The 22,470-nt window shown below is 41.7% G+C and overlaps 1 protein-coding gene across 3 annotated transcripts in view; it reads left to right on the top strand.

Annotated features, from left to right (window-relative positions):
* The first annotated feature begins 317 nt into the window (after positions 1-317).
* The window catches only part of BMAL2 (basic helix-loop-helix ARNT like 2), a 69,553-nt gene continuing 47,400 nt past the window's right edge, over positions 318-22,470 (top strand). Inside the window, exon 1 of one of the 3 annotated variants that reach the window (XM_065569182.1) lies at positions 318-490. In XM_065569182.1, coding sequence (XP_065425254.1) covers positions 442-490 — 49 coding nt within the window. In that variant the 5' untranslated portion in view covers positions 318-441. The remainder of the gene's footprint in view (positions 491-22,470) is intronic. The other 2 variants (XR_010593026.1, XM_005296668.5) reach the window with 2 other exon arrangements.

Genomic DNA, 22,470 nt, shown 5'->3' on the forward strand with positions numbered 1-22,470 from the left:
TGATGCCATGTCCCAGCGGGCTCAGGCTTTGTGGTCCTGGATGTTTACTTGGCTACACGCGCTGGACTTGGGAGCGACAGGCTGCGACCACCGGGCCAGCCGGTGGCAGAGGGCGAGGGCCGGGGAAGGGGGCTGCAGGGAGAAGGGGCACGAGGCTAATTGACTGTCTGCAGCCGGGTGGGGGGCAGCGCGCTCCCGCCTGGAACTTCCCGCCCCGCTGCGAGGCGCCGAGCCCACCCACGAGCCGGCACCGACAGCACCCCCGCCCGCTCTGACGGAGATCTCGCGAGAAGCGCGCGGCTGACGGGGCGGCGCTTAGAGCCGGGGCTCGGACAGGTCCACGGTGGGATTTGTGCCAACTGTCTGCCGGGCGGGCTCGCCTCGCCCGCTCCATGCCGCTGGGGCCGGGGGCGCTGCGGCGCGGGGCAGGGGGCGTTCGCCATGGCCGAGGCGGGGGCCGAGGAGGAGCAGCAGAAAGCGGCGCCGGCAGGTGAGGGGGGCTGGGGCTGTCCGCAGCGAGCGTGGGATCCCCCCCCCCCCCGACAGACAGACAGACAGACAGAGAGGGGCTGCCCTGTATCCCGTGCGGGGCTAGGGAGCTCCCGCCTCGTCCTTGTGTGGTCTGTCTGTCTGTCTGTCTGTCCCGGGAGGTGCATTCCCGAGTGTGCGTGTGTATTTTTGTATCCCGACTGTGTGTCTCTGTGTGTATGTGTTATCCTGGGTGGTTTTGTGTGTTTGTATATACGTACATTTTGTGTGTGTGTGTGTGTGTTATCCTGGGTTTGTTTCTGTGTGTGTGTGTGTCTGTGTTGTATCCTGGGTGTATTTCTGTATCGCGGTATGTAAATACACACATATGCAGTGTGTCTTTTATCCTGGGTGTCTGTGTTGTGCCCCATCTGCATGTGTGTGACATTCCCAATACATTATCCCAATATCACATCGCTTTTCTTGAATTTGTAGTATTGTATTACCCTTCGATTATGTTCATGGACATACTTTTTCGCAGGCCAAATAGCCACTCTCTGGCCCAGAGCACAGTCACGATGCAGCCAGCTCACTTGCCCATGTAGTCTTATTGAAGTCTTAAATGGGGAAGCATCTGCAGGGATGGATCCTGTTTTGTTATTCATCATGTAAACCCCCACATAGATCCTATGCTAAATAGTCACATGCTGATCTGGTTTATTATCACTGTTGTAGACATATATCTGCACTTCGATGAACTGGGCTAAATACTGTTTTTACCTGGTCTGTAATGCACTGTTTTTGTTTTATTTAGTGGTTGATATACACTTTTAAATCTATATGGTTTTGCTTTATTAAAAAGTTTGTGTGTAATGTGTCTGTTAGGTATCGGCTTTCTGATGTATACTAGTTTAATCCATCATCTTAAGTGTGGTGTTTCTCTTGTGTGTGAATATGCTTAGGTTTGATGTTCTTTGTTCTCAACCATAACCCTCTGGACCCGAGTGAGGTTCAAAATTAGCAGCAGTTTGGGCTTTTTCTGCTTTAAAATGTATATATTGCTTCTTTCCATGATTTCCATCTGAGGAAAGAAATAGATGCTTTGTACCCAGCTGGAGGCACAGAAGAGAGTGTGAATTCCTGCTCCGACTATCACTTGTAGTTTGCTTAGTTACACTAAGCCTTTTGGCACCTTAGAGACTGCCACAAGTACTCCTGTTCTTCTTTTTGCGGATACAGACTAACACGGCTGTTACTCTGAAACTAAGCCTTTTGGTGTTTGGGTTTTTATTCGTGTGTTCATTTAGTCGCCTAAAAATAGGTCAGTATTTTTTTCCTGTTTGTCTCCTGGTTTACGGAAGCTAGACAGCATTTGGTTGTTTAAATGGGTGTGAAACAGTGATATTTGTTTTTATAGCGTGTGGAGTTTATTTTTTTATCTTTAAGCTTCCATGAAAATCAGTTCAAAAGTGGGAAATGTATTTGATCCACACTGTATACCTTTTGTAAGAAAAGGAGGAAATAGAAGCAAACCAAACCTCTCTTCTTTCTCTCCCCCCCCCCCCCCCTGCCAATGCTGGGTTTGCACAGCTCTCCTCCCCTCCCCCCTGGAGAAGCACTCATAGGAAGGATAATGTACCATAGGGGCACATATTTTATAGTAATTCATATTTCTTACTCTTGTCAATTTCCACTGTCAGATTGCTGATACTTGTTCACATTGGTTCTTTAAGATCTGGTAGACAAATTACTATATACGTTAAAAGAAGAACAGGAGGACTTGTGGCACCTTAGAGACTAACAAATTTATTAGAGCATAAGCTTTCGTGGACTACAGCCCACTTCTTCGGATGCATATAGAATGGAACATATATTGAGGAGATATATATACACACATACAGAGAGCATAAACAGGTGGGAGTTGTCTTACCACCTCTGAGAGGCCAATTAATTAAGAGAAAACAAACTTTTGAAGTGATAATCAAGCTAGCTCAGTACAGACAGTTAGGTTATCTCTCTGTATGTGTGTATATATATCTCCTCAATATATGTTCCATTCTATATGCATCCGAAGAAGTGGGCTGTAGTCCACGAAAGCTTATGCTCTAATAAATTTGTTAGTCTCTAAGGTGCCACAAGTCCTCCTGTTCTTCTTTTTGCGGATACAGACTAACACGGCTGCTACTCTGAAACTTACTATATACGTTGTTTCTTACTTTTATTGTTAGCTTATAAATATCTTAACTCGTGTGAAAGACTGTAAAATTTTTATTCCAAAAATTGAAATAGGTCCAGATCAAACTCTTAATTAATACTTAATTTTAAGTTTACCCTTTCACATTATTATTATTAGTGCACTTGTACGAATTAAGAAAAAACTAAAATTAGATTATTGACATTAGTTAAGAGACAAACCCACAGTGAGCTAGAAGTAGGACTATATCATCATGCAAAACCCCCAGTAAACAGATGGGCTCTTGAGTATCATTGGGGAAAACCAAGAGCCAAGGTATACACTGAAAACTCCCTGGTTGAAATTCTGTTGATTTCAGTAGGTCCAGGAAGTTTTGCCATTAACTAAAAGAAGAGTCGGGATTTTGCCCACAGTCATTGGAATGTAGGACTCGCAAGAGAACAGCTAACTTCAATTCTCCTAACAGGATGTGCATCAACAGGTGTTTTCTCAGTTTGGATCCAAGCTATGTGGTACTTTGTAGATTTCCCTGAGTTGCACCTGGAAGTGACTAAGGAGGCAGTGAAGATTTTAAAGCACTGGCATAGAATGTTCTCTGTGGCTAATTACATTAATATTTAAATACATATACACCTACTGGGCCAAACCCATATACGTAGTTCAAACCTATTTACTAAATACATGTCTGGTTTACTTGATAAAATCACTGTGGGTTTTGACTACTGCTTATTCAAGCCAGTGATGGCTCTATGAATTTTTTGTTGAGGAAATATCAAGTACATAAAATTGACTGTACTAATAATTATTGATGTAAATATATTTCTGTAACAAAGGGTGACAATTGTTTTTGTTTTCTGTACTTTTGTTTCTAAAAAATAGAAAATAAGAATCTCAATGATTTTGGTTTAACCTGTTAAGTGTTTATAATCTATTTACTGTCATGCTTCTGATGTGTTCAATACTAAGTCTCGGTTTCTTGCTCCCCATTATGTGTGGTGGTGGTGTGTATGTGTGTTGTAGTACAAAAAGTGAAAAAATTAACTTAGGTCAGTATGCATCTACTACTTTTGCTATTGAAGCTCTTTAAAACACTGACAGAACTTTGAATGAAATTTTGTTCTCTGTTGTGATCTGAATGCTAAATATCAGTGTGACTAATCTGATGTCTTTTTATGTTAAATTTTAAAACTCTGAACAAAGGCTATTTAATGTGCGCGTGCACACACACACACACACACACCCTTGTTAATGGAACATAGTCGCTGAAATTTTTTGGTGTACACAATTTAGGAGCTTCAAAATGATAGCTGTCATAGCAACTGTAACTGCAACTGTAACTTGGCTCCCCACACAATACTGTGTAATGTTTTGTTTCATTGCATGGAGTAATACAGTAACTCCACACCTAACATCCTCTCCCTTAACGTTGTTTCGATCTTGCGTCCCTGCTCCATTACAGAACCTGCTCGTTTAAAGTTGTGCAATGCTCCGCTATAATGTTGTTTGGCTGCCTGCTTTGCCCACAGCTGGCATCCCCCCATCAGCTCCCCTATGCCCCCCCAGTGCCTCTCGCCTGTCGGCGGACACCGCGGATCAGTGCCTTCCCCCTGTTTCCCTCATCTCCTGCCCGCAGCAATCAGCTGGTTTGCGGTGTTCAGGAGGGAGGGGGAGAAGTGAGGACTCGGCGCACAGGCTACCCCTCCCTCCCCTGCCTCCCGCCTGTGGCAAGCAGCTGGTTCGAGGCGTTCAGGAGGCAGGGGAGGGAGAGAGGAGGAGCGAGGACTCGGCATGCAGGCTCCCCCTCCCTTCCCTGCCTCCTGAACGCCACAAACCAGCTGATTGCCGGTGGGAGGGAAGGGGGAGCCTGTGCGCTGTGTCCTCGCTCCTCCCCTGCCTCCTGCCCATTGTAATCAGCTGGTTTGCGCCGTTCAGGATGCAGGGGAGGGAGGGGGAGGAGCGAGCATGTGGCGTGCGGAGTAAAGAGGGAGGAGGTGGGGGGGAAGAAGAGGTGGGCTAAGGGTCGCGGCTTGGGAGAAGGGGTGGAATGGGTGGGCCAAGGGTTGAGCCCCTCCACTCCCCACCCCTGGTGCTTGCACAGTAGGAAAAGCTGCAGCTGCTGCTGCGCAACGTGCTTCTTCTAGCCTATGGCACCTTCAGCCTCCTTGCCTGCCTCATTGTCTGCAGTGCCTGTGGGCTGTGTCTGTGTGGGGTATGGCGGGGGCACCTCCCATTGCTTTATGCTCAGCAATGATGATTGTAGTATTAAATTGTTTTTTTTTAATTGTTTAAAACTTATATCTGTATTAAATTGCTTGTTTAAAAGGTATATAATGCCTTTTGTCTGGCAAAAACATATTTCATAGATTCATAGATTCTAGGACTGGAAGGGACCTTGAGAGGTCATCGAGTCCAGTCTCCTGCCTGCATGGCAGGACCAAATACTGTCTAGACCATCCCTGATAGACATTTATCTAACCTACTCTTAAATATCTCCAGAGATCGAGATTCCACAACTTCCCTAGGCAATTTTATTCCAATGTTTAACCACCCTGACAGGAACTTTTTCCTAATGTCCAACCTAGACCTCCCTTGCTGCAGTTTATCCTTAGAGGTTAAGGTGAACAAGTTTTCTCCCTCCTCCTTATGACACCCTTTTGGATACCTGAAAACTGCTATCATGTCCCCTCTCAATCTTCTCTTTTCCAAACTAAACAAACGCAATTCTTTCAGCCTTCCTTCATAGGTCATGTTCTCAAGACTTTTAATCATTCTTGTTGCTCTTCTCTGGACCCTTTCCAATTTCTCCACATCTTTCTTGAAATGCGGTGCCCAGAACTGGACACAATACTCCAGCTGAGGCCTAACCAGAGCAGAGTAGAGCGGAAGAATGACTTCTCGTGTCTTGCTCACAACACACCTGTTAATACATCCCAGAATCATGTTTGCTTTTTTTTGCAACAGCATCACACTGTTGACTCATATTTAGCTTGTGGTCCACTATAACCCCTAGATCCCTTTCTGCCGTACTCCTTCCTAGACCGTCTCTTCCCATTCTGTATGTGTGAAACTGATTTTTTTTTCTTCCTAAGTAGAGCACTTTGCATTTGTCTTTGTTAAACTTCATCCTGTTTAACTCAGACCATTTCTCCAATTTGTCCAGATCATTTTGAATTATGACCCTGTCCTCCAAAGCAGTTGCAATCCCTCCCAGTTTGGTATCATCCGCAAACTTAATAAGCGTACTTTCTATGCCAATATCTAAGTCGTTAATGAAGATATTGAACAGAGCCGGTCCCAAAACAGACCCCTGCGGAACCCCACTCGTTATGCCTTTCCAGCAGGATTGGGAACCATTAATAACAGCTAATAAAATACGGTTATCCAGCCAGTTATGCACCCACCTTATAGTAGCCCCATCTAAATTGTATTTGCCTAGTTTATCGATAAGAATATCATGCAAGACCGTATCAAATACCTTACTAAAGTCTAGGTATACCACATCCACAGCTTCTCCCTGTGACGGGTTGGATCACAGAAACCCCCTTGGGAACTGCCACCCGATGTGCAAAGACTACCCCTGCTTCTGTTTTCCCTGCCAGCTCAGGACTCCAGCACCCTGTCTTGCTGAGCCAGACACTCCTGTCTGGCTCCAGACACAGACCCAGGGTCTGAATCACTTGTCCCAAAGCTGCAAGTTTACCTGAAAACAGCTCGCAGTAGCGTGCTTGTCTTTAGCACTCAGATGCCCAACTCCCAATGGGGTCTAAACCCAGATAAATCCGTTTTACCCTGTATAAAGCTTATGCAGGGCAAACTCATAAATTGTTCGCCCTCTATAACACTGATAGAGAGATATGCACAGTTGTTTGCTCCCCCAGGTATTAATACATACTCTGAGTAAATTACTAAATAAAAAGTGATTTTATTAAATACAGACAGTAGGATCTAAGTGGTTCAAAGTAGTAACAGACAGAACAAAGTAAGTCACCAAGCAAAATAAAATAAAATGCGCAAATCTATGCCTAATCAAACTAAATACAGATAATCTCACCCTCAGAGATGTTTCAGTAAGTTTTTCTCAGACTGGACACCTTCCAGGCCTGGGCACAATTCTTTCCCCTGGTACAGCTCTTGTTGCAGCTCAGGTGGTAGCTAGGGGATTCTTCATGATGGCTTCTCTCCCCCTCTCTTCTCTTCCCCCCTTTATATATCTTTTGCATAAGGCGGGAACTCTTTGTCTCTCTGGGTTTCCACCCCCCCTCACTGGAAAAGCACCAGGTTAAAGATGGATTCCAGTTCAGGTGACATGATCACATGTCACTGCAAGACTTCATTACTCATTTGCCAGCACACACATATACAGGAAGACTCACAGGTAAATACAGCCATCTGCAGACAATGGGAGTCATCAAGATTCCAAACCATCATTAATGGTCCACACTTTACACAATTACAATAGGCCCTCAGAGTTACATTTTATATTTCTAGTTTTAGCTACAAGAGTGGTACATTTATACAAATCAGATGATCATACTCAGTAGATTATAAGCTTTGTAATGATACCTTACAAGAGACCTTTTGCATGAAGCATATCCCAGTTACGTTACATTCACTTATTACCGTATTTTCTCTAAAACCAGCTCAGTTACATTATATTGACTTATTATCAAGTTTTTATAAGACCATATAGACTGCACAACGTCACACCCTCCTCCTGAACTTACTGCCAGAGACTTGGACACTGACCATGGCGGAGGCAGTATACCTAAAATTCGTTTTTGGGCTCCCCTATGGGGCAGACACTCCTGTGTCCCCCAAAAGGGAAAGAGACCCTGACCCAGCTGTAGGCTCACAGCTTCCAGCTATGAGGGACCTTTCGCTGGCCAGCAAAATCCCCCCCCTTTCACTCAGGTTGGGTTTGCTTCCAGCTAGAGTCCTTGGGGTTTGTTCCCACCGCAGCAGTCACCAGGACCCCAACTTCCAGCTCCAGGATACATGTCTCTGTGCACCTCTTCCACTCCATTACAGCCAGGTTATGCTTCTGGGTCTTAATTGCTTTGTCTCTTAAGTTCAGGCTGGTGGGCAGCCTTTTCTTTTTCCAGGTCAGGCTTTCCCCAGGCAAATTGTACATCAATTTCCATTTATCTTCCCTTGAGACCATCACTTGATGAGCTGGGATACCACAGAGAACACCCTCCTGCCAGAACAGGCACCCCTCCACTCCTGTCTTGCTAAATTAGACACCCCAGTCAGCTTCAGCACAGACAGAGGTTGGGCCACACCCATCTGCAGTTCACTGAAACTGAGATGCACTCAGCTCAGGGGCTTCTTAGTTAACAGAGACATTCCCAGTGCCCATTGTTCAGTCTTTCTGGGCAATTTGCAACTTGTGTAGTTTTAGCTTCTTTTGATCTTCATTCTTACTTATTTTGCTTCCTTTTCTGTCCCTACTTCCCTTTCCCGAAATAAGCAAACAGAAAATAACAAACCAGTAACCACTTTGTCTGTTCTCCAGCCACCACACTTAAAACTCACGTAAAATCACTACCAGTATCTCAAAGCAATCAGCTGTGCACAGATCCTGCTCGACTACGCCACTGTGACGGGTTGGATCACAGAAACCCCCTTGGGAACTGCCACCCGATGTGCAAAGACTACCCCTGCTTCTGTTTTCCCTGCCAGCTCAGGACTCCAGCACCCTGTCTTGCTGAGCCAGACACTCCTGTCTGGCTCCAGACACAGACCCAGGGTCTGAATCACTTGTCCCAAAGCTGCAAGTTTACCTGAAAACAGCTCGCAGTAGCGTGCTTGTCTTTAGCACTCAGATGCCCAACTCCCAATGGGGTCTAAACCCAGATAAATCCGTTTTACCCTGTATAAAGCTTATGCAGGGCAAACTCATAAATTGTTCGCCCTCTATAACACTGATAGAGAGATATGCACAGTTGTTTGCTCCCCCAGGTATTAATACATACTCTGAGTAAATTACTAAATAAAAAGTGATTTTATTAAATACAGACAGTAGGATCTAAGTGGTTCAAAGTAGTAACAGACAGAACAAAGTAAGTCACCAAGCAAAATAAAATAAAATGCGCAAATCTATGCCTAATCAAACTAAATACAGATAATCTCACCCTCAGAGATGTTTCAGTAAGTTTTTCTCAGACTGGACACCTTCCAGGCCTGGGCACAATTCTTTCCCCTGGTACAGCTCTTGTTGCAGCTCAGGTGGTAGCTAGGGGATTCTTCATGATGGCTTCTCTCCCCCTCTCTTCTCTTCCCCCCTTTATATATCTTTTGCATAAGGCGGGAACTCTTTGTCTCTCTGGGTTTCCACCCCCCCTCACTGGAAAAGCACCAGGTTAAAGATGGATTCCAGTTCAGGTGACATGATCACATGTCACTGCAAGACTTCATTACTCATTTGCCAGCACACACACATACAGGAAGACTCACAGGTAAACACAGCCATCTGCAGACAATGGGAGTCATCAAGATTCCAAACCATCATTAATGGTCCACACTTTACACAATTACAATAGGCCCTCAGAGTTACATTTTATATTTCTAGTTTTAGCTACAAGAGTGGTACATTTATACAAATCAGATGATCATACTCAGTAGATTATAAGCTTTGTAATGATACCTTACAAGAGACCTTTTGCATGAAGCATATCCCAGTTACGTTACATTCACTTATTACCGTATTTTCTCTAAAACCAGCTCAGTTACATTATATTGACTTATTATCAAGTTTTTATAAGACCATATAGACTGCACAACGTCACACTCCCTTATCCACAAGACTCGTTATCCTATCGAAGAAAGCTATCAGATTGGTTTGACATGATTTGTTCTTTACAAATCCATGCTGGCTGTTCCCTATCACCTTACCACCTTCCAAGTGTTTGCAGATGATTTCCTTAATTACTTGCTCCATTATCTTCCCTGGCACAGAAGTTAAATTAACTGGTCTGTAGTTTCCTGGGTTGTTTTTATTTCCCTTTTCATAGATGGGCACTATATTTGCCCTTTTCCCTGGAACCTAAATCCCCCCCCCCCCCCCCCATTTACATTAATTCTTATGGGGAAATTGGATTCACTTAACATCGTTTTGCTTAAAGTTGCATTTTTCAGGAACCTAACTACAATGTTAAGTGAGGAGTTTCTGTAATGCATATATAGGTTGAACAGATGTAATTTCCTCATTCTTGCATGTATCTTAGTAGTAATGATTCATTAAAATAATTTTAGAAAACTAATTTTTATTAAAAAGAAACAAATTTTAAACGATCAAATGGCACACAATTATTTGAATAGTCTAACTTGTGATCCTATATGCATGTGCCTAATACTTTTGAAGACTTAAGACAACTGTTTATCTAAATCAACCATTGATTTGGAGTGCTTTAAGTTTTGGGTGGCCTTAAAAGGGCAAATTGGGCACCTTGAATTGAGACTCAAGTTGGGCACTCATGATCATTTGTTGTTTTGGAAAATTTAAACCAATTGTGATTATTTTCTGTTTGTGGGTGTTTAGGTCTATATATGAGTTGTTGCTTATCTCTGTGTGACTGCATTCTGTGCATGTCCAGGGCCACAATATGAAAACCCTGAAGTCAATGGGACTCATACGGTTTTACAAGATTGGGCCATTTCATTGGTAAAGAATTGTCCAGTCTCTTATTACAGTCATTTCTGACTTATTTCATACTCAGACTTTTAAAAACTTGTTGAAGCTTGTTTTCTTGGTAGGTATCATATGATTATTCAGGTTGGTATTTGTTGTTTCAATTTATTTAAAATATTATAACTTATATTGAACTTAAGACCTTGAGACAGATGTTTAAAATTAGTATTTTTTTTAAAATGCTGAGATTTGGTTATACATATAAATATTTAAATGTAAGCATTAATTAAGCATTTTTGGAAGGGATAAACAACTTTTTTTAGTTGAAATCCTGTAATTGGTGTCCTTTTGAACGTACCTTTTCCCCCCTGTAAAGTACTGCTTTCTGTAGAGAAGAAGGATGGGCTGGTGATTAGAGTGGTAGGCTGGAACTGGAGACCCAGGTTCAATTCCCTGCTCTGTCACAGACTTCCTGTGGGACCTTAGACAAGTCACTTAATCTCTCTATACTTCAGTTCTCTATCTGTAAGAGTGCTTTTGCTACTCATGGGGGTTTAGTGAGGATAAATACATAAAGATTGTGAGACACTTTGATAAGAACAGATTTAAAATTTTTTATTAAAGTGAATGTTTAAAATTAAATATACACAAGTTAAGAGTGAAGGTACTGTACATCTGGGGTAAGGCTTGGGTTATGAGGGATTACTGGTATTGGTTGCAAGGGTGAAGAGATACATACATATCCCGTAACCGGCATAGACCCTGATTGGGGTGCAAGAGTTTTTAAAGTGTCCGTGGGTAAGTGGGCTCGGGTACGCCACCCATAGAATGAATAAGGAGTCCAAGTCAGTATCGGTGTAGCGGATAAGTACAAGGGTGGGGTGCGTCCGTTGGTCCGTCAGGGAAGGAAGTGGGTTATTTCCCTGGTCGGCGGTCTCAGTTACTCAGTGTGGTATTGGCGGTGTCCTGTGATGCGTTCCGTATAAATGTCTCTGGACCACCTGATGGTGTTGGACACCATGAGCTGTCTCATGAGCCTGGCGTAGTGTAGACCAACTCCGCACACGCTCAGAACCGGCTCGTTGTGGGGGTCCCACGAGCCCAGGGCTCCCATGATCAGGGCATGTATCTGGACCTCTTAGCCCTGGGCTCTCAGGGTCTCGGCCAGCAGGGTGTACTTTGACGCCTTCCGTGCTCGGGCCTCGTGGAGGGCCAGTGACCGGTTTTCAAAAGGCACCGCGACGTCTACGATGAGGACCTTCTTCTTTTCTGTGTCTGTCATGACAATGTCGGGTTGCAGTCTGCTGTCTGTCCCGGGGATGGCGGAGTTGAGGGTGATCTTCCCCAGGGACGGCGGGATGGCTTTCACCATCTGGTTTTGGATGGTGTTGTGGCGGTGCCGCCAGGCTCCGGAGTGCTGTTTGCATGCACACAGGAGGTGGGGCAGGGTCTCGTTTGCGTAGCCACATTTCCTGCAGCGCTTGTCCCGGTTGCCGTAGCGGATGGCTCCGTTGAGGGGAACGCAGTTGAGTCGGGCCCTGTGGACGAACCACCAGTCGGCGAACCTGATGAAGCTGCCCCCTGGGAGGAAGTGGTTGCTGGCATCCCAGTTGCTGGACACCTCGAACACCTTGCCCTGGTGCGGCTTCCGCTTGAGGTTCTTGGCATAGTGGCAGCGGATGATGTCTTTCAGGGACCTTTCCCGCATAGCTCTGGCGGTCGGGGTGACGATGGTGTGGTCCGGGGTCTTTTCGCGTGGCACCAGTATTCCCAGCTCCCGGCGCTCCTCGCACCACTTCCAGCAGCAGCCGATCCTCTTACCCAGGCATCTCGAGGCGTTGTGGGTGCGGGACCAGAGAGAGGATAGGTCTCCCCCTTCTCTCCCGGACTCAGCCTCCAGGGAGCCACTGAGGTAAGTGGCGACGTCCTGCTCGGAGGGGGCCCTGGCGATGCGTTTCTTGACCACGCCCAGTACGGCCTCCTGTGCAATGCTTCTCACCGTTCGGTCCGGGCATGTCAGGAGGCTGAAGGCGTGGGTCATCACCGCCACGTCGCACAGGTCACCCATCTGAGGTACGTTGGCCCCTGCCCTGCCTGTGGGAAATGTAGATGATGTCCGTGCTGGCCCTCTTGGGAAGATGTATCTACTTCTTCACCAGCTGTCTGATGGTGCTGTTGGGTTTGTTCAGGGACACCATGGCTACGGCCGATTCCCTGAGGACAAAGGAGATGCGGGGGCTCAGGAAGGTATTGAGGGCATTGATCTTTTGCCAGGGGGTGAGTAGGGAGGAGTTGATTTGGGCCACGTCTCGTAGGATCTCCGCAATGGTGTCTTTGCGGGTTTGTCGGACGCGGACTCCTGTGGGTGTGCCGAGGTGTTAGTATACCTCTCCCTCTTCGAGGGAGGTCATGGACTCTCCCTGGATCAGGAACCGTGACGGCCGATCCAGCACCCTGGTGCCACCGTCGACGTGGAGGGAGGCGCACTTTTTGGGGTTGAAGCAGAGGCCCATCCACTTGGCGGCTTGGCTGGTGACGTTGAGCATTTGCTGGAGGCTTTCCGAGCTGTCGGCGACCATAAGTACCTATGATGGATAGATAATTTAAAATATGATGAAGCTTTGATAAAACATTTCCTACCATAGCAAAAAGTATTACAGTAGAACCTCAGAGAATAAACACCTTGGGAATGGAAGTTGTTTATAGCTCTGAACAAAACGTTATGGTTCTTTCAAAAGTTTACAATTGAACATTGACTTAAAACAGCTTTGAAACTTTACTATGCAGAAGAAAAATGTTGCTTTCCCTTTGTTTTTTTTTTAGTAGTTTACGTATAACATGGTGCTGTACTGTATTTGCTTTTTTTTTTTTTTTTTTTGTCTTTGCTGCTGCCTGATTGGTGTACTCTGATGCTCTTCTGTAATTTAAATTTATCCCAAGCAAAGCCTCCTTGGAAAAGCAGAGAGTAGACTACTCCTTGAACTGAACAATGGATCTTGCTATGAAACGTTTAGTGATAGGTGCTGCAGCTTTGTGAAGTGCTTTCATCTGCTCCATGTAAATGTCTGCTATCCAAATGCTTATACTTGCCTAGTTTTAGAAAAATAATCATTATGCTTTGGTCCTGATGCTTTAGAGCTCTTTAGCTGATGTTTCTTCTGCTTTTAGTTCTTTATCATCATAAAGGTTCTTAAGGGAAGAATTAATCAAAAGCTCTATGCTCTACCTGACAAGAGTCAATATTGGATCCTTACTGAAAGTCTTTCTAATTAATACCTGCTTGGTATTAACTATTTTTATTCAGGTAACAGTAGTCTCTATGTTATCCAGTTCTAGAGGTACTGGGTGGCACTTAACAAACCCTAACACCACCCACTAATCTTTTATTATGTAAGCTCCTTCAAAAGATGATTTATATTGATTTTCTTAATACTGCAGATTCTTTATTAAAGAAGAAAAAGAAAAGGTGGATGGTAGGGAAAAAATTAAGTGTAGTTTTCACAGAACATCAGATATCATCAATTTATTTTAAGAAAAAAATCCTAGTTTTGATCTTATGGTACTCAGAGTAAAATCTGGACCATTATAAATGACCAGCCATGCCATTAAATTCTATTCTGTTTCTTTAAGAGGAAGTGGTTTAAAAAATAGGTTGGCTGTCTGTGTACAAAAGAGTATTTAGATTAGTAGCACTGTTCTATCCTGCTTTATTAGTGGATGAAAGGATCTGTTCTACTGAAAGCAATCTATCTTTCATACACTCGGATTTTTGTTTACTCAGTGCCCTTTCATGTACACACAAGGATGGTATCTTTCAATAATATATGCCCCAAACGTTTTTTCCCAAAAAACTGAGGTTTGTGATGTAGATTTCATTATCTATATTTACTGTGTAAATGTGACTCAAAATAACAGGTGCTCTTCACATATGCTCCTTTTTGGATTGTGAGGTTTAATGAATTTCCCCCATAGTCATTTTCTTTAAAAGATATACTGGGAATGAAATATGCTGGGAAGATTTAATTCAGAAAAAAGTTGAAATTCAGAATTTACATTAGACATACTTCAGAAATGCCAATACTGTTTCTAAGTTAAGAATATTTCAAAGTGAAGGTAAGATTTGAAACACTTGGTGATCACGAATATCCTTGTTGCATTTGTGATATACCTGACAAATTGTGCTCTGTTGTAAGTGCCCAAAGCCTGCTACACTTGCTTGCTGACAGTCTGTTAGCTCTTTTCTTGTCCATCCACATTAGTTGCTTTCCAAGGTAGAAACACACATATTTTGCCCTAGGTTCTATCTATTAACATTATTCCTAGTAATTCATGTCACCAGCAAGAGTAAGTGGGGACAGGTGACTGCAGGCCTTACCTAGTTGCTATACTTCGGCATAGTAGCTGTGCAGAGTGATGCACATGTTAAGTTTTAAACTGTGTTCAAAGTAGTGCTGGAGGACCTCAGAAACATCACAGTGACATGTAATGCCCAGTACGTAATTAGAGTATGGGTGCCCCAGGTAGTAGTTTTGGAGGGCAAAAAGTTGTGTAGCTGTCTTTGTGACATTTACAGCTTTATGGTTACTTAAATTAATGAAGCTGTTGCATATGGAAACCAGAACTGTATAAAGTATAAAGAGTACCATTTACTTAAGTGGGTAAATAATAAAGGCAGGCCGGATTTTTGCTTGGTTGCCTAGTGTTATCAAATTCTGCACTTCATTTTTTAGTTGTGGAGAAATTCTGTAAGATAAATGCTATAAACGAATACTAATATTTCTCAGTAATTTTGAGGACTTATGTTGTCCTTTTTATTTGAGAAAAATATCTAGAAAACTTTTCTTGTTGTCTTCTGTGAATCCTGTGACACTTTCGGGTTTTCCTTCTCCAGGTATATGATGGAGAAATGATTTTTTTTTTATCCCTTTGAGATGTCTTTCATACTTCTCAACTAGTTTGTATTTATTCTGTAGACACATTTTTGCTCAGAGATACAGTTTTTAACCTGGAATTGGAATTTAGAAAATAAGAAAAATAAGAAATATTCACTTTACTTAAAAAAAAAAAATCAGTTATATAGATGTTTTGTCTCCAGTGAAAATACATCATCCTTGGTTCTCCACCAATACACACTTATAAAAAAAAATCATTCAACTATTTCACATTTATACTTTTTTCTATAACTTGTACATATATTCTAGCAGAATACAGCTGGAAAAATATAGCAAAACAAAGAATGGTAAGTGTGAGTTGGATTCACGATTTGCAATGATACTTCCCTAATTAATATTATTTATCTGTAAAGCATCCCCTAGCAAAGGCACTCTGTAATAAAGCATCATTAAAACATAATGAGAAAACACTTTCTTAAAACTGAAATAAATAGAACCAAACCCAAGAGGCTTCAGTGCAACTATAATGTATGTGTAGCCAAGAGTGATGTGTTTGTGTGTACGTATATATGCAATATAATATATACGCCATGTGAAATTAAGTCTTAGTGTTGTTTTTTTAATTGAGACTGCTATTATGGAATAATGAACTCCACACGCTAGACCCACCATAGCAAGGTTTTGATTGTATCCCATTTTAAGAAATGATGGTTGAATAATGTAGGTGATACCAGATTTTCATGAGAGAAGGCTCAGGGAGAAGGTCTTAAATATGCCTAGAAGCTGTATAGAATAGGCAGGCTGCTCTATGAAGGCAAACCCTTGTGCTTGTCTGGAGCTCCATTGACGTCAGCGGGACTCCACGTGGATGCAGGAGTCAATCTGCACAGCACAGTTTGCAGGATCAGGGCCTATAGCTTTTAAAACCAGTTGTCAACTTTAGATCATTCTGTTATTCTATACGTAGCTGATGCTGTAAAGAACCGAGGACAGCTGTACTATGATAATCATTTTAATCAATGAGCAAAGCAATAGAAATACAGTGAGTCTAGTGGAGAGGAGTTTAAACATTTTTTTTTTTTATGGGGGCATATGTTGTTTCATGAGGCTGTCATTGGTGTATCATGCGTGGCTTGCTTATCTGAAGGAATCATTCATACCATATTTGCGTGTGGTTTTGTATGGAAAGAGTTCATTCAAATAGCAGATTTTTATCCTTAGTACGCTCAGGCCAATTCCCTCAACAAGCAGGGGCATAAGAGAGAGCATTTTCAAAACAACCTTTACCCATCAGCAAGCCTTTTTCGCCTAGGGTTGATGGTTGGGTACTTCTGATGTTTTAAGCATCACTTCAAAGTAGACTGAACTGAAGAGTCCAGAGGGCAAGTTCACACAGAACGAAGAAAACAAATCTTTGTCTTCAAAGGCTTAGGAATATAATGAATAATGAATACAACATTCACCACTGACTTTAAGTTTAATCAAAATATTTAGTCCTGCAACCATATGATGTGATGACATGGTCCGGTTACTGATCTTCCCATTTAGATGTATTTTCTTTGATTTATCACTGTTCTACAACTTGTCCCTCAGTTCCCTCTTTTCTTAATCTCGAGTCAAACCCTGTCGTGACAGGTTGAAACAAGACAGATTGCCAAAAGAAAGCTCCTTTAATTTAGTAATGAAACCTTAATCAGCACCACCTAGGTAGTGTTTTTATAAGCCCGTCAGAGAAGAAGTGTAACAGCATATCAATTACAGTGAATCATAAAGAAAGTAGGGTATATGGAAATGCGAGATGAATGCGAGAGGTTAGTAACTTTCTTAAGTTGACTGGAAACATTTAAGCGTAAGGAGTGGAAAGAAAATTCCTTTTAAACAAAGGCAATTTGAGAACATATGCAATTACAGAACTAAGTCTCTGTAGGGACAAATCGTGGATTTTAGTTTGTTCACCTACCTTCCTCGATTGTTCTGCTATCATTGCTAGACGAACCTAGTTCACTGGCCTGCCCTGGTACAAATACATAATTCCTACTTCATTCAACGCAATTAATTCAAGTGTTGTTAAATTAAAAAAAAATCCTGGTAGTATTTTATGTTTATAAAAGTTAATTTTGGACTTGTAAATTAATGGTCTTTTTAAAAAAAAATGGCGTTTGAGTATACATAATTAAAAGCTCTCTTTTCAGACAATAGGTACAGAAATTATGTTTAATTTGCATATGCATTTACTGCAGTTGTGTACCTGGTTACACATCTAATTTGTGTACCTAATGTTCTGAAAATCTGGCTCCACAATCTTAAAATTCAGCTGTCTCTCTTTTAATTGAATAATAAAAATAAACAAGCCAGTAAGTGAACACTTCAATCTCCCTGGTCATTCTATCACAGATTTAAAAGTCACTGTCATTGAACAAAAAAACTTCAGAAACAGACTTCAAAGAGAAACAGCAGAACTAAAATTCATTTGCAAATTCAACACCATTAATCTGGGCTTGAATAGGGATTGGGAGTGGCTGGCTCACTACAGAAGCAGCTTTTCCTCTCCTGGAATTGACACCTCCTCATCTATTATTGGGAGTGGACTACATCCACCCTGATTGAATTGGCCTTGTCAACACTGGTTCGCCACTTGTGAAGTAACTCCCTGCTCTCCATGTGTCTGTATATAATGCCTGCATCTGTAGCTTTCACTCTATGCATCCGAAGAAGTGAGGTTTTTACTCACGAAAGCTTATGCCGAAATAAATCTGTTAGTCTTTAAGGTGCCACCAGACTCTTTGTTGTTTTTGTAGATACAGACTAACACGGCTACCCCCTGAAAAATAAACTGAAGATGCCAAAATGTTCCTTTTGTTTAATAATGATTTTTTATGTACTAAAAAAATCTTTCCAAGGCTGAGAGATGCAATTTGTTTCAGCTTGCAGCAAGTTGTTGTAGTTATAAACTCAAGGAAAAGATACTCTCTTCATAGTCTAATGTATCATTTGGACAGATCTTTGGCTTCAATAGTATGACTTGGTGTGACTTTGTAAGTGGTTGATGTGATTTAACCTCAAATTTGCACAGATTTAATTACCTACAACTACTGCTGTTTCACATGTTGCATATATCACTGAAAGTAAATTATGACTTTTAAACTTGAGCTTTGATAACTTTACCAAGCATAAGATAAAATGATTTCAGAAAAAATGTAGGGATAGAGTAAGGTAATGGGCCCATTCTGTGGCAATTTCATTTCTTGTGACTTTAACCAAAAATATTTGGTTTCTAACCCAACTTTATTCTAAGATGCTGCAGTATGTTTTAATGTCTATTTGTAATAAAGCTCTTTAGTTCTTACTTGCAGCATGTAGAGTAATTGTTTCTTAAACAAAAATAAATTTTACTTATATGACTTTTACATATATTTTCCATAAAAAAATTAATTTTGGATGCTTAACAGAGTTTGAATTATGTTTTGTTTTTTTTCCTTTTTTTCCCCTGGATTTTCAATAGAAGGAGCCACTTCAGTGTGGAAAATGTTTCTCAGAGTATCCCATGTAACTACCCATTACTGAAGTGTTCTCCTGGAGTCTTATTGACTGGACATTGACACAACCTAACAAAATGGGCAGTGCTAAAAATAAATGTTCAAGGACTGATTTTAATATAAAATATTTGGGTGCATTTAAAATCATCATAGACTACGAGTGAAATTTTATTAATTAGGATAAAATGTAGAAAAAATTCCCACTTTTCTTATAACCTTCTCTGCTATAAGTGAAAGCAAAAAAAGCCATGAGAAATACATGAATTTTCCTCTGTTATCATATATAAATAATACACACAAATGCAAAAAATAACAAAAAACCCCAACTATGTCAAACATACATTTTTGAGATGGGAAAGAGAAGAACTCAAATGTTAGGAAATGCTATATTTACAGTTGCCTTTGCAATCTTATTTCTGCCCTCTTGTACATCCATCTCGTGCTTTAAATTAGCAGGGGTTCTGTAGAAAAATAACATGTTCTCATGTAATTAAGGACTGTATCATAATTAGGGCTGGTTGAAAATCCATATATCACCCTCCAGTAGATGGTCACATTGTTGTAAAGTGTTTTGAAGGGTCTTGCGAAGACGTTTGCACCCAGAAGCGTGGGATCTTAGTGTGAGATCTTAACTTAGTTCTGTCTGCACTGATGGGCCTTCCTTTTGAACCAATGGCAATGCGCATATCATTACATCTCTCTCCCTATGAAAATGGCAGTTTTAGTTGCAGTTATCTCTGCAAGAAGGTTGGGGCCTTGATAGTATACCATGTTCTGTCTGGACAAAGTGTCACATAAGCATTATCCTAATTTCTACCAAAAGTTGTCAGACTTCCATTTGAACCATAAGATTCATCTGCTTATATTTTCCCTAAGCCACATGCTTCCAAGACGGAGGCTAAGCTCCATTTCCTGTCAGATGTGCATTAGCATTTATTCATAGAGGACAACATCTTTTAGCTTCACATCGAGATTTTTTTCGTTCAATAGCAGAAAAGATGAAGGGGAAACCATCTTGTCTAGCGATAGTCTTAGAAGGAGATCTGTGTGAGATCCTGTTATGAAGTGGCTAAAGTGGGTCCTCCTGCTTCTCTCAGAGCTCATTTTACCTTCATTTAGGCATCTTCTACAGCATCTTTGAAATTGTTTTCCTTTTGTGGACCTATGCGAAGCAGACACGTGGGAATTTGTTCACACATTTTCAAAGCAGTGCGCTGTCATTGAAGCTTCCAGACTAGATGCTGAGTTTGGAAAGGCTATGTTACAATCTCTGTTGTCCTAAGACTCTGAGCTCCAATCTCTATTTCATTGGTCCATTGCTCGGAAGTCACCGTAATTAGTCAAGTAGCCAAAGTCCAAGCATTTGACTAAGAAAGGAAAGTTGCTTGCCTATGCAGTAACTGGACTTCTTAAAGAGGCATTGGCCATATTACATATTCCATGACTCATCCTTTATCCCTTTTAGACCTGTGTCACCTGGATTTTGCTGTGGAGAGGAGACAGTGGCATTTCTTCCATTCTGTCCTTTTATGCCCTCATTATGGGGCATTGAATTCTAGGGCACATTTGTGGGCACAGCAGACACTGCTTGCCAAAAGACTCCAATCTTGGGCACATGCATACTGTGACGTTGCACTCCATATGATTTTATGAAAATATGCTAATGAGTGTGAATATAATGTAACTTGAATATGCTTCATGCAAAAGGTCTCTTGTAAGGTATCATTACAAAGCCTATAATCTACTGAGTGTGTTCATCCTATTTGTATAAATGTATCACTAGTATATGAAATTAGAAATATGAAATATAACTCTGAGGTCCTATTGTAATTATGCAAAGTGTGGGCCATTAATGGTGGTTTGGAATCTTGATGGCTCCCATTAACCAGGACAATTATCTGTAGATTGCTCTGTTTACTTGCAAGCCTTCCTGTGAGTCAGGCTGGGAAGAATGAAGGCTTGGGGTCTCACAGACATGTGATCAATGTCACTTGGTACTGAAATCCATCTTAAACCTGGTGCTTTTTCATTTAGAAGGGGTGGGGACCCAGAGAGACAAAAGATTTCTGCCTTGTGCCAAAGCTATAAAAGGGGATGCAACAGAACAAAGGAGGTTACAGTCATGAGAGATCCCCTAGTTACAACCTGAGCTGGAGCTAACAAGAACTGTACCAGGGGAAAGGATTGGGCCCAGACTAGGAAGGAGATTAGACTGTGAAAGAAGCTTTTTGGAACATCTCTGAGGGTAAGAATTTATCTGTAATTGGTTTCTTGGTGTATTGGGCTTAGACTTGCATGTTTTTGTTTTATTTTGCTTGGTAACTTACTTTGTTCTGTCTGTTATTACTTGGAACCACTTAAATCCTACTTTTTATACTTAATAAAATCACTTTTGCTTATTACTTGACCCAGAATAAGTAATTAATGCCTGGGGGAGCAAACAGCTGTGCATATCTCTCGATCAGTGTTAAAGAGGGCGGATAATTTGAGTTTACCCTGTATACGCTTTATACAGAGTAAAACAGATTTATTTGGGGTTTGGATCCCATTGGGAACTGGGTATCTGGGTGCTGGAGACAGGAGCACTTCTTAAGCTGTTTTCAGTTAAGTCTGTAGCTTTGAGGACATGGTTCAGACCTAGGTCTGTGTTTGCAGCAGGCTAGCATGTCTGGCTCAACAAGGCAGGGTTCTGAAGTCCCAAGCTGGCAGGGAAAAAGTGCTGAGACTACCTCAGAACCCATCACATGGCAGTCCCAAGGGGGTCTCTGTGACCCAATCCAGCACACATACCTTAAATGGAGTATGTCTGATGGCCAACACATCTTGAAGAATTCCAGGTACCTACGTACACATGTGTAACTTTTCTTGCTTGATTTGAAAATGGTAGTAAATCATTTACTATGCAGGGAAGGAGAGTTAATAACTGATCCCATCAGGAAGGTTGAAGTGTTTAATGCCTATTTTGCTTCAGTCTTCACTAAAAAGATTAATGGTGACCAGATACTCAACACAATTAATTTTAACAAGGGGGAAGGAACACCGGTCAAAACTGGGAAAGAACAGGTTAAAGAATATTTAGATAAATTAGAGGTAGTCAAGTCAGCAGATCCTGATGAAATTCATCTGGGATACTTAAAGAACTAGCTGAAGCAAGCTTGGAACCATTAGCAAGTACCTTCATGGAGGATGGGTGAGGACCCCGAGGAAATGCAGAAGGGAAAACATAGTACCTATCTTTAAAAAGGGGAACAGAGGACCTGGAGAATTATGGCTTAGTCAGCCTAACTTCAGTACTTGAAAAGATACTGGAACAATAATTAATCAATTTGTAAGCATCTAGAGGATAATAAAATTATAAAGAATAGCCAGCATGGATTTTTTTCAAAGAAAAATTATGCCAAACCAACCTAATTTCCTTCTTCGATGGTGTTACTGGGTTGGTAGATAAGGGGAAACAGTAGACATGATGTATCTTGATTTTTAGTAAGGATTTTGACACAGTCCCACCTATTATTCTCATAAGCAACCTTGGGAAATGCAGTCTAGATGGAATTACTATAAGGTGGTTTCAGAGTAGACTATAAGGTGGGTGCACAATTGATTGAAAGAGTAGTTACTATTGGTTAAACTGGGAGGGCATATCTAGTAGGGTCCCACAAGGGTCCAGTATTATAATGGAATGGGAAGAATGCTTATAAAATTTGTGGATGACACCAAGCAAGGAGGGGTTGAAAGCACTTTGAAGGACAG

This window comes from Chrysemys picta, chromosome 1, assembly GCF_011386835.1.
Source record: "Chrysemys picta bellii isolate R12L10 chromosome 1, ASM1138683v2, whole genome shotgun sequence".
Classification (NCBI taxonomy): Eukaryota; Metazoa; Chordata; order Testudines; family Emydidae; genus Chrysemys; species Chrysemys picta.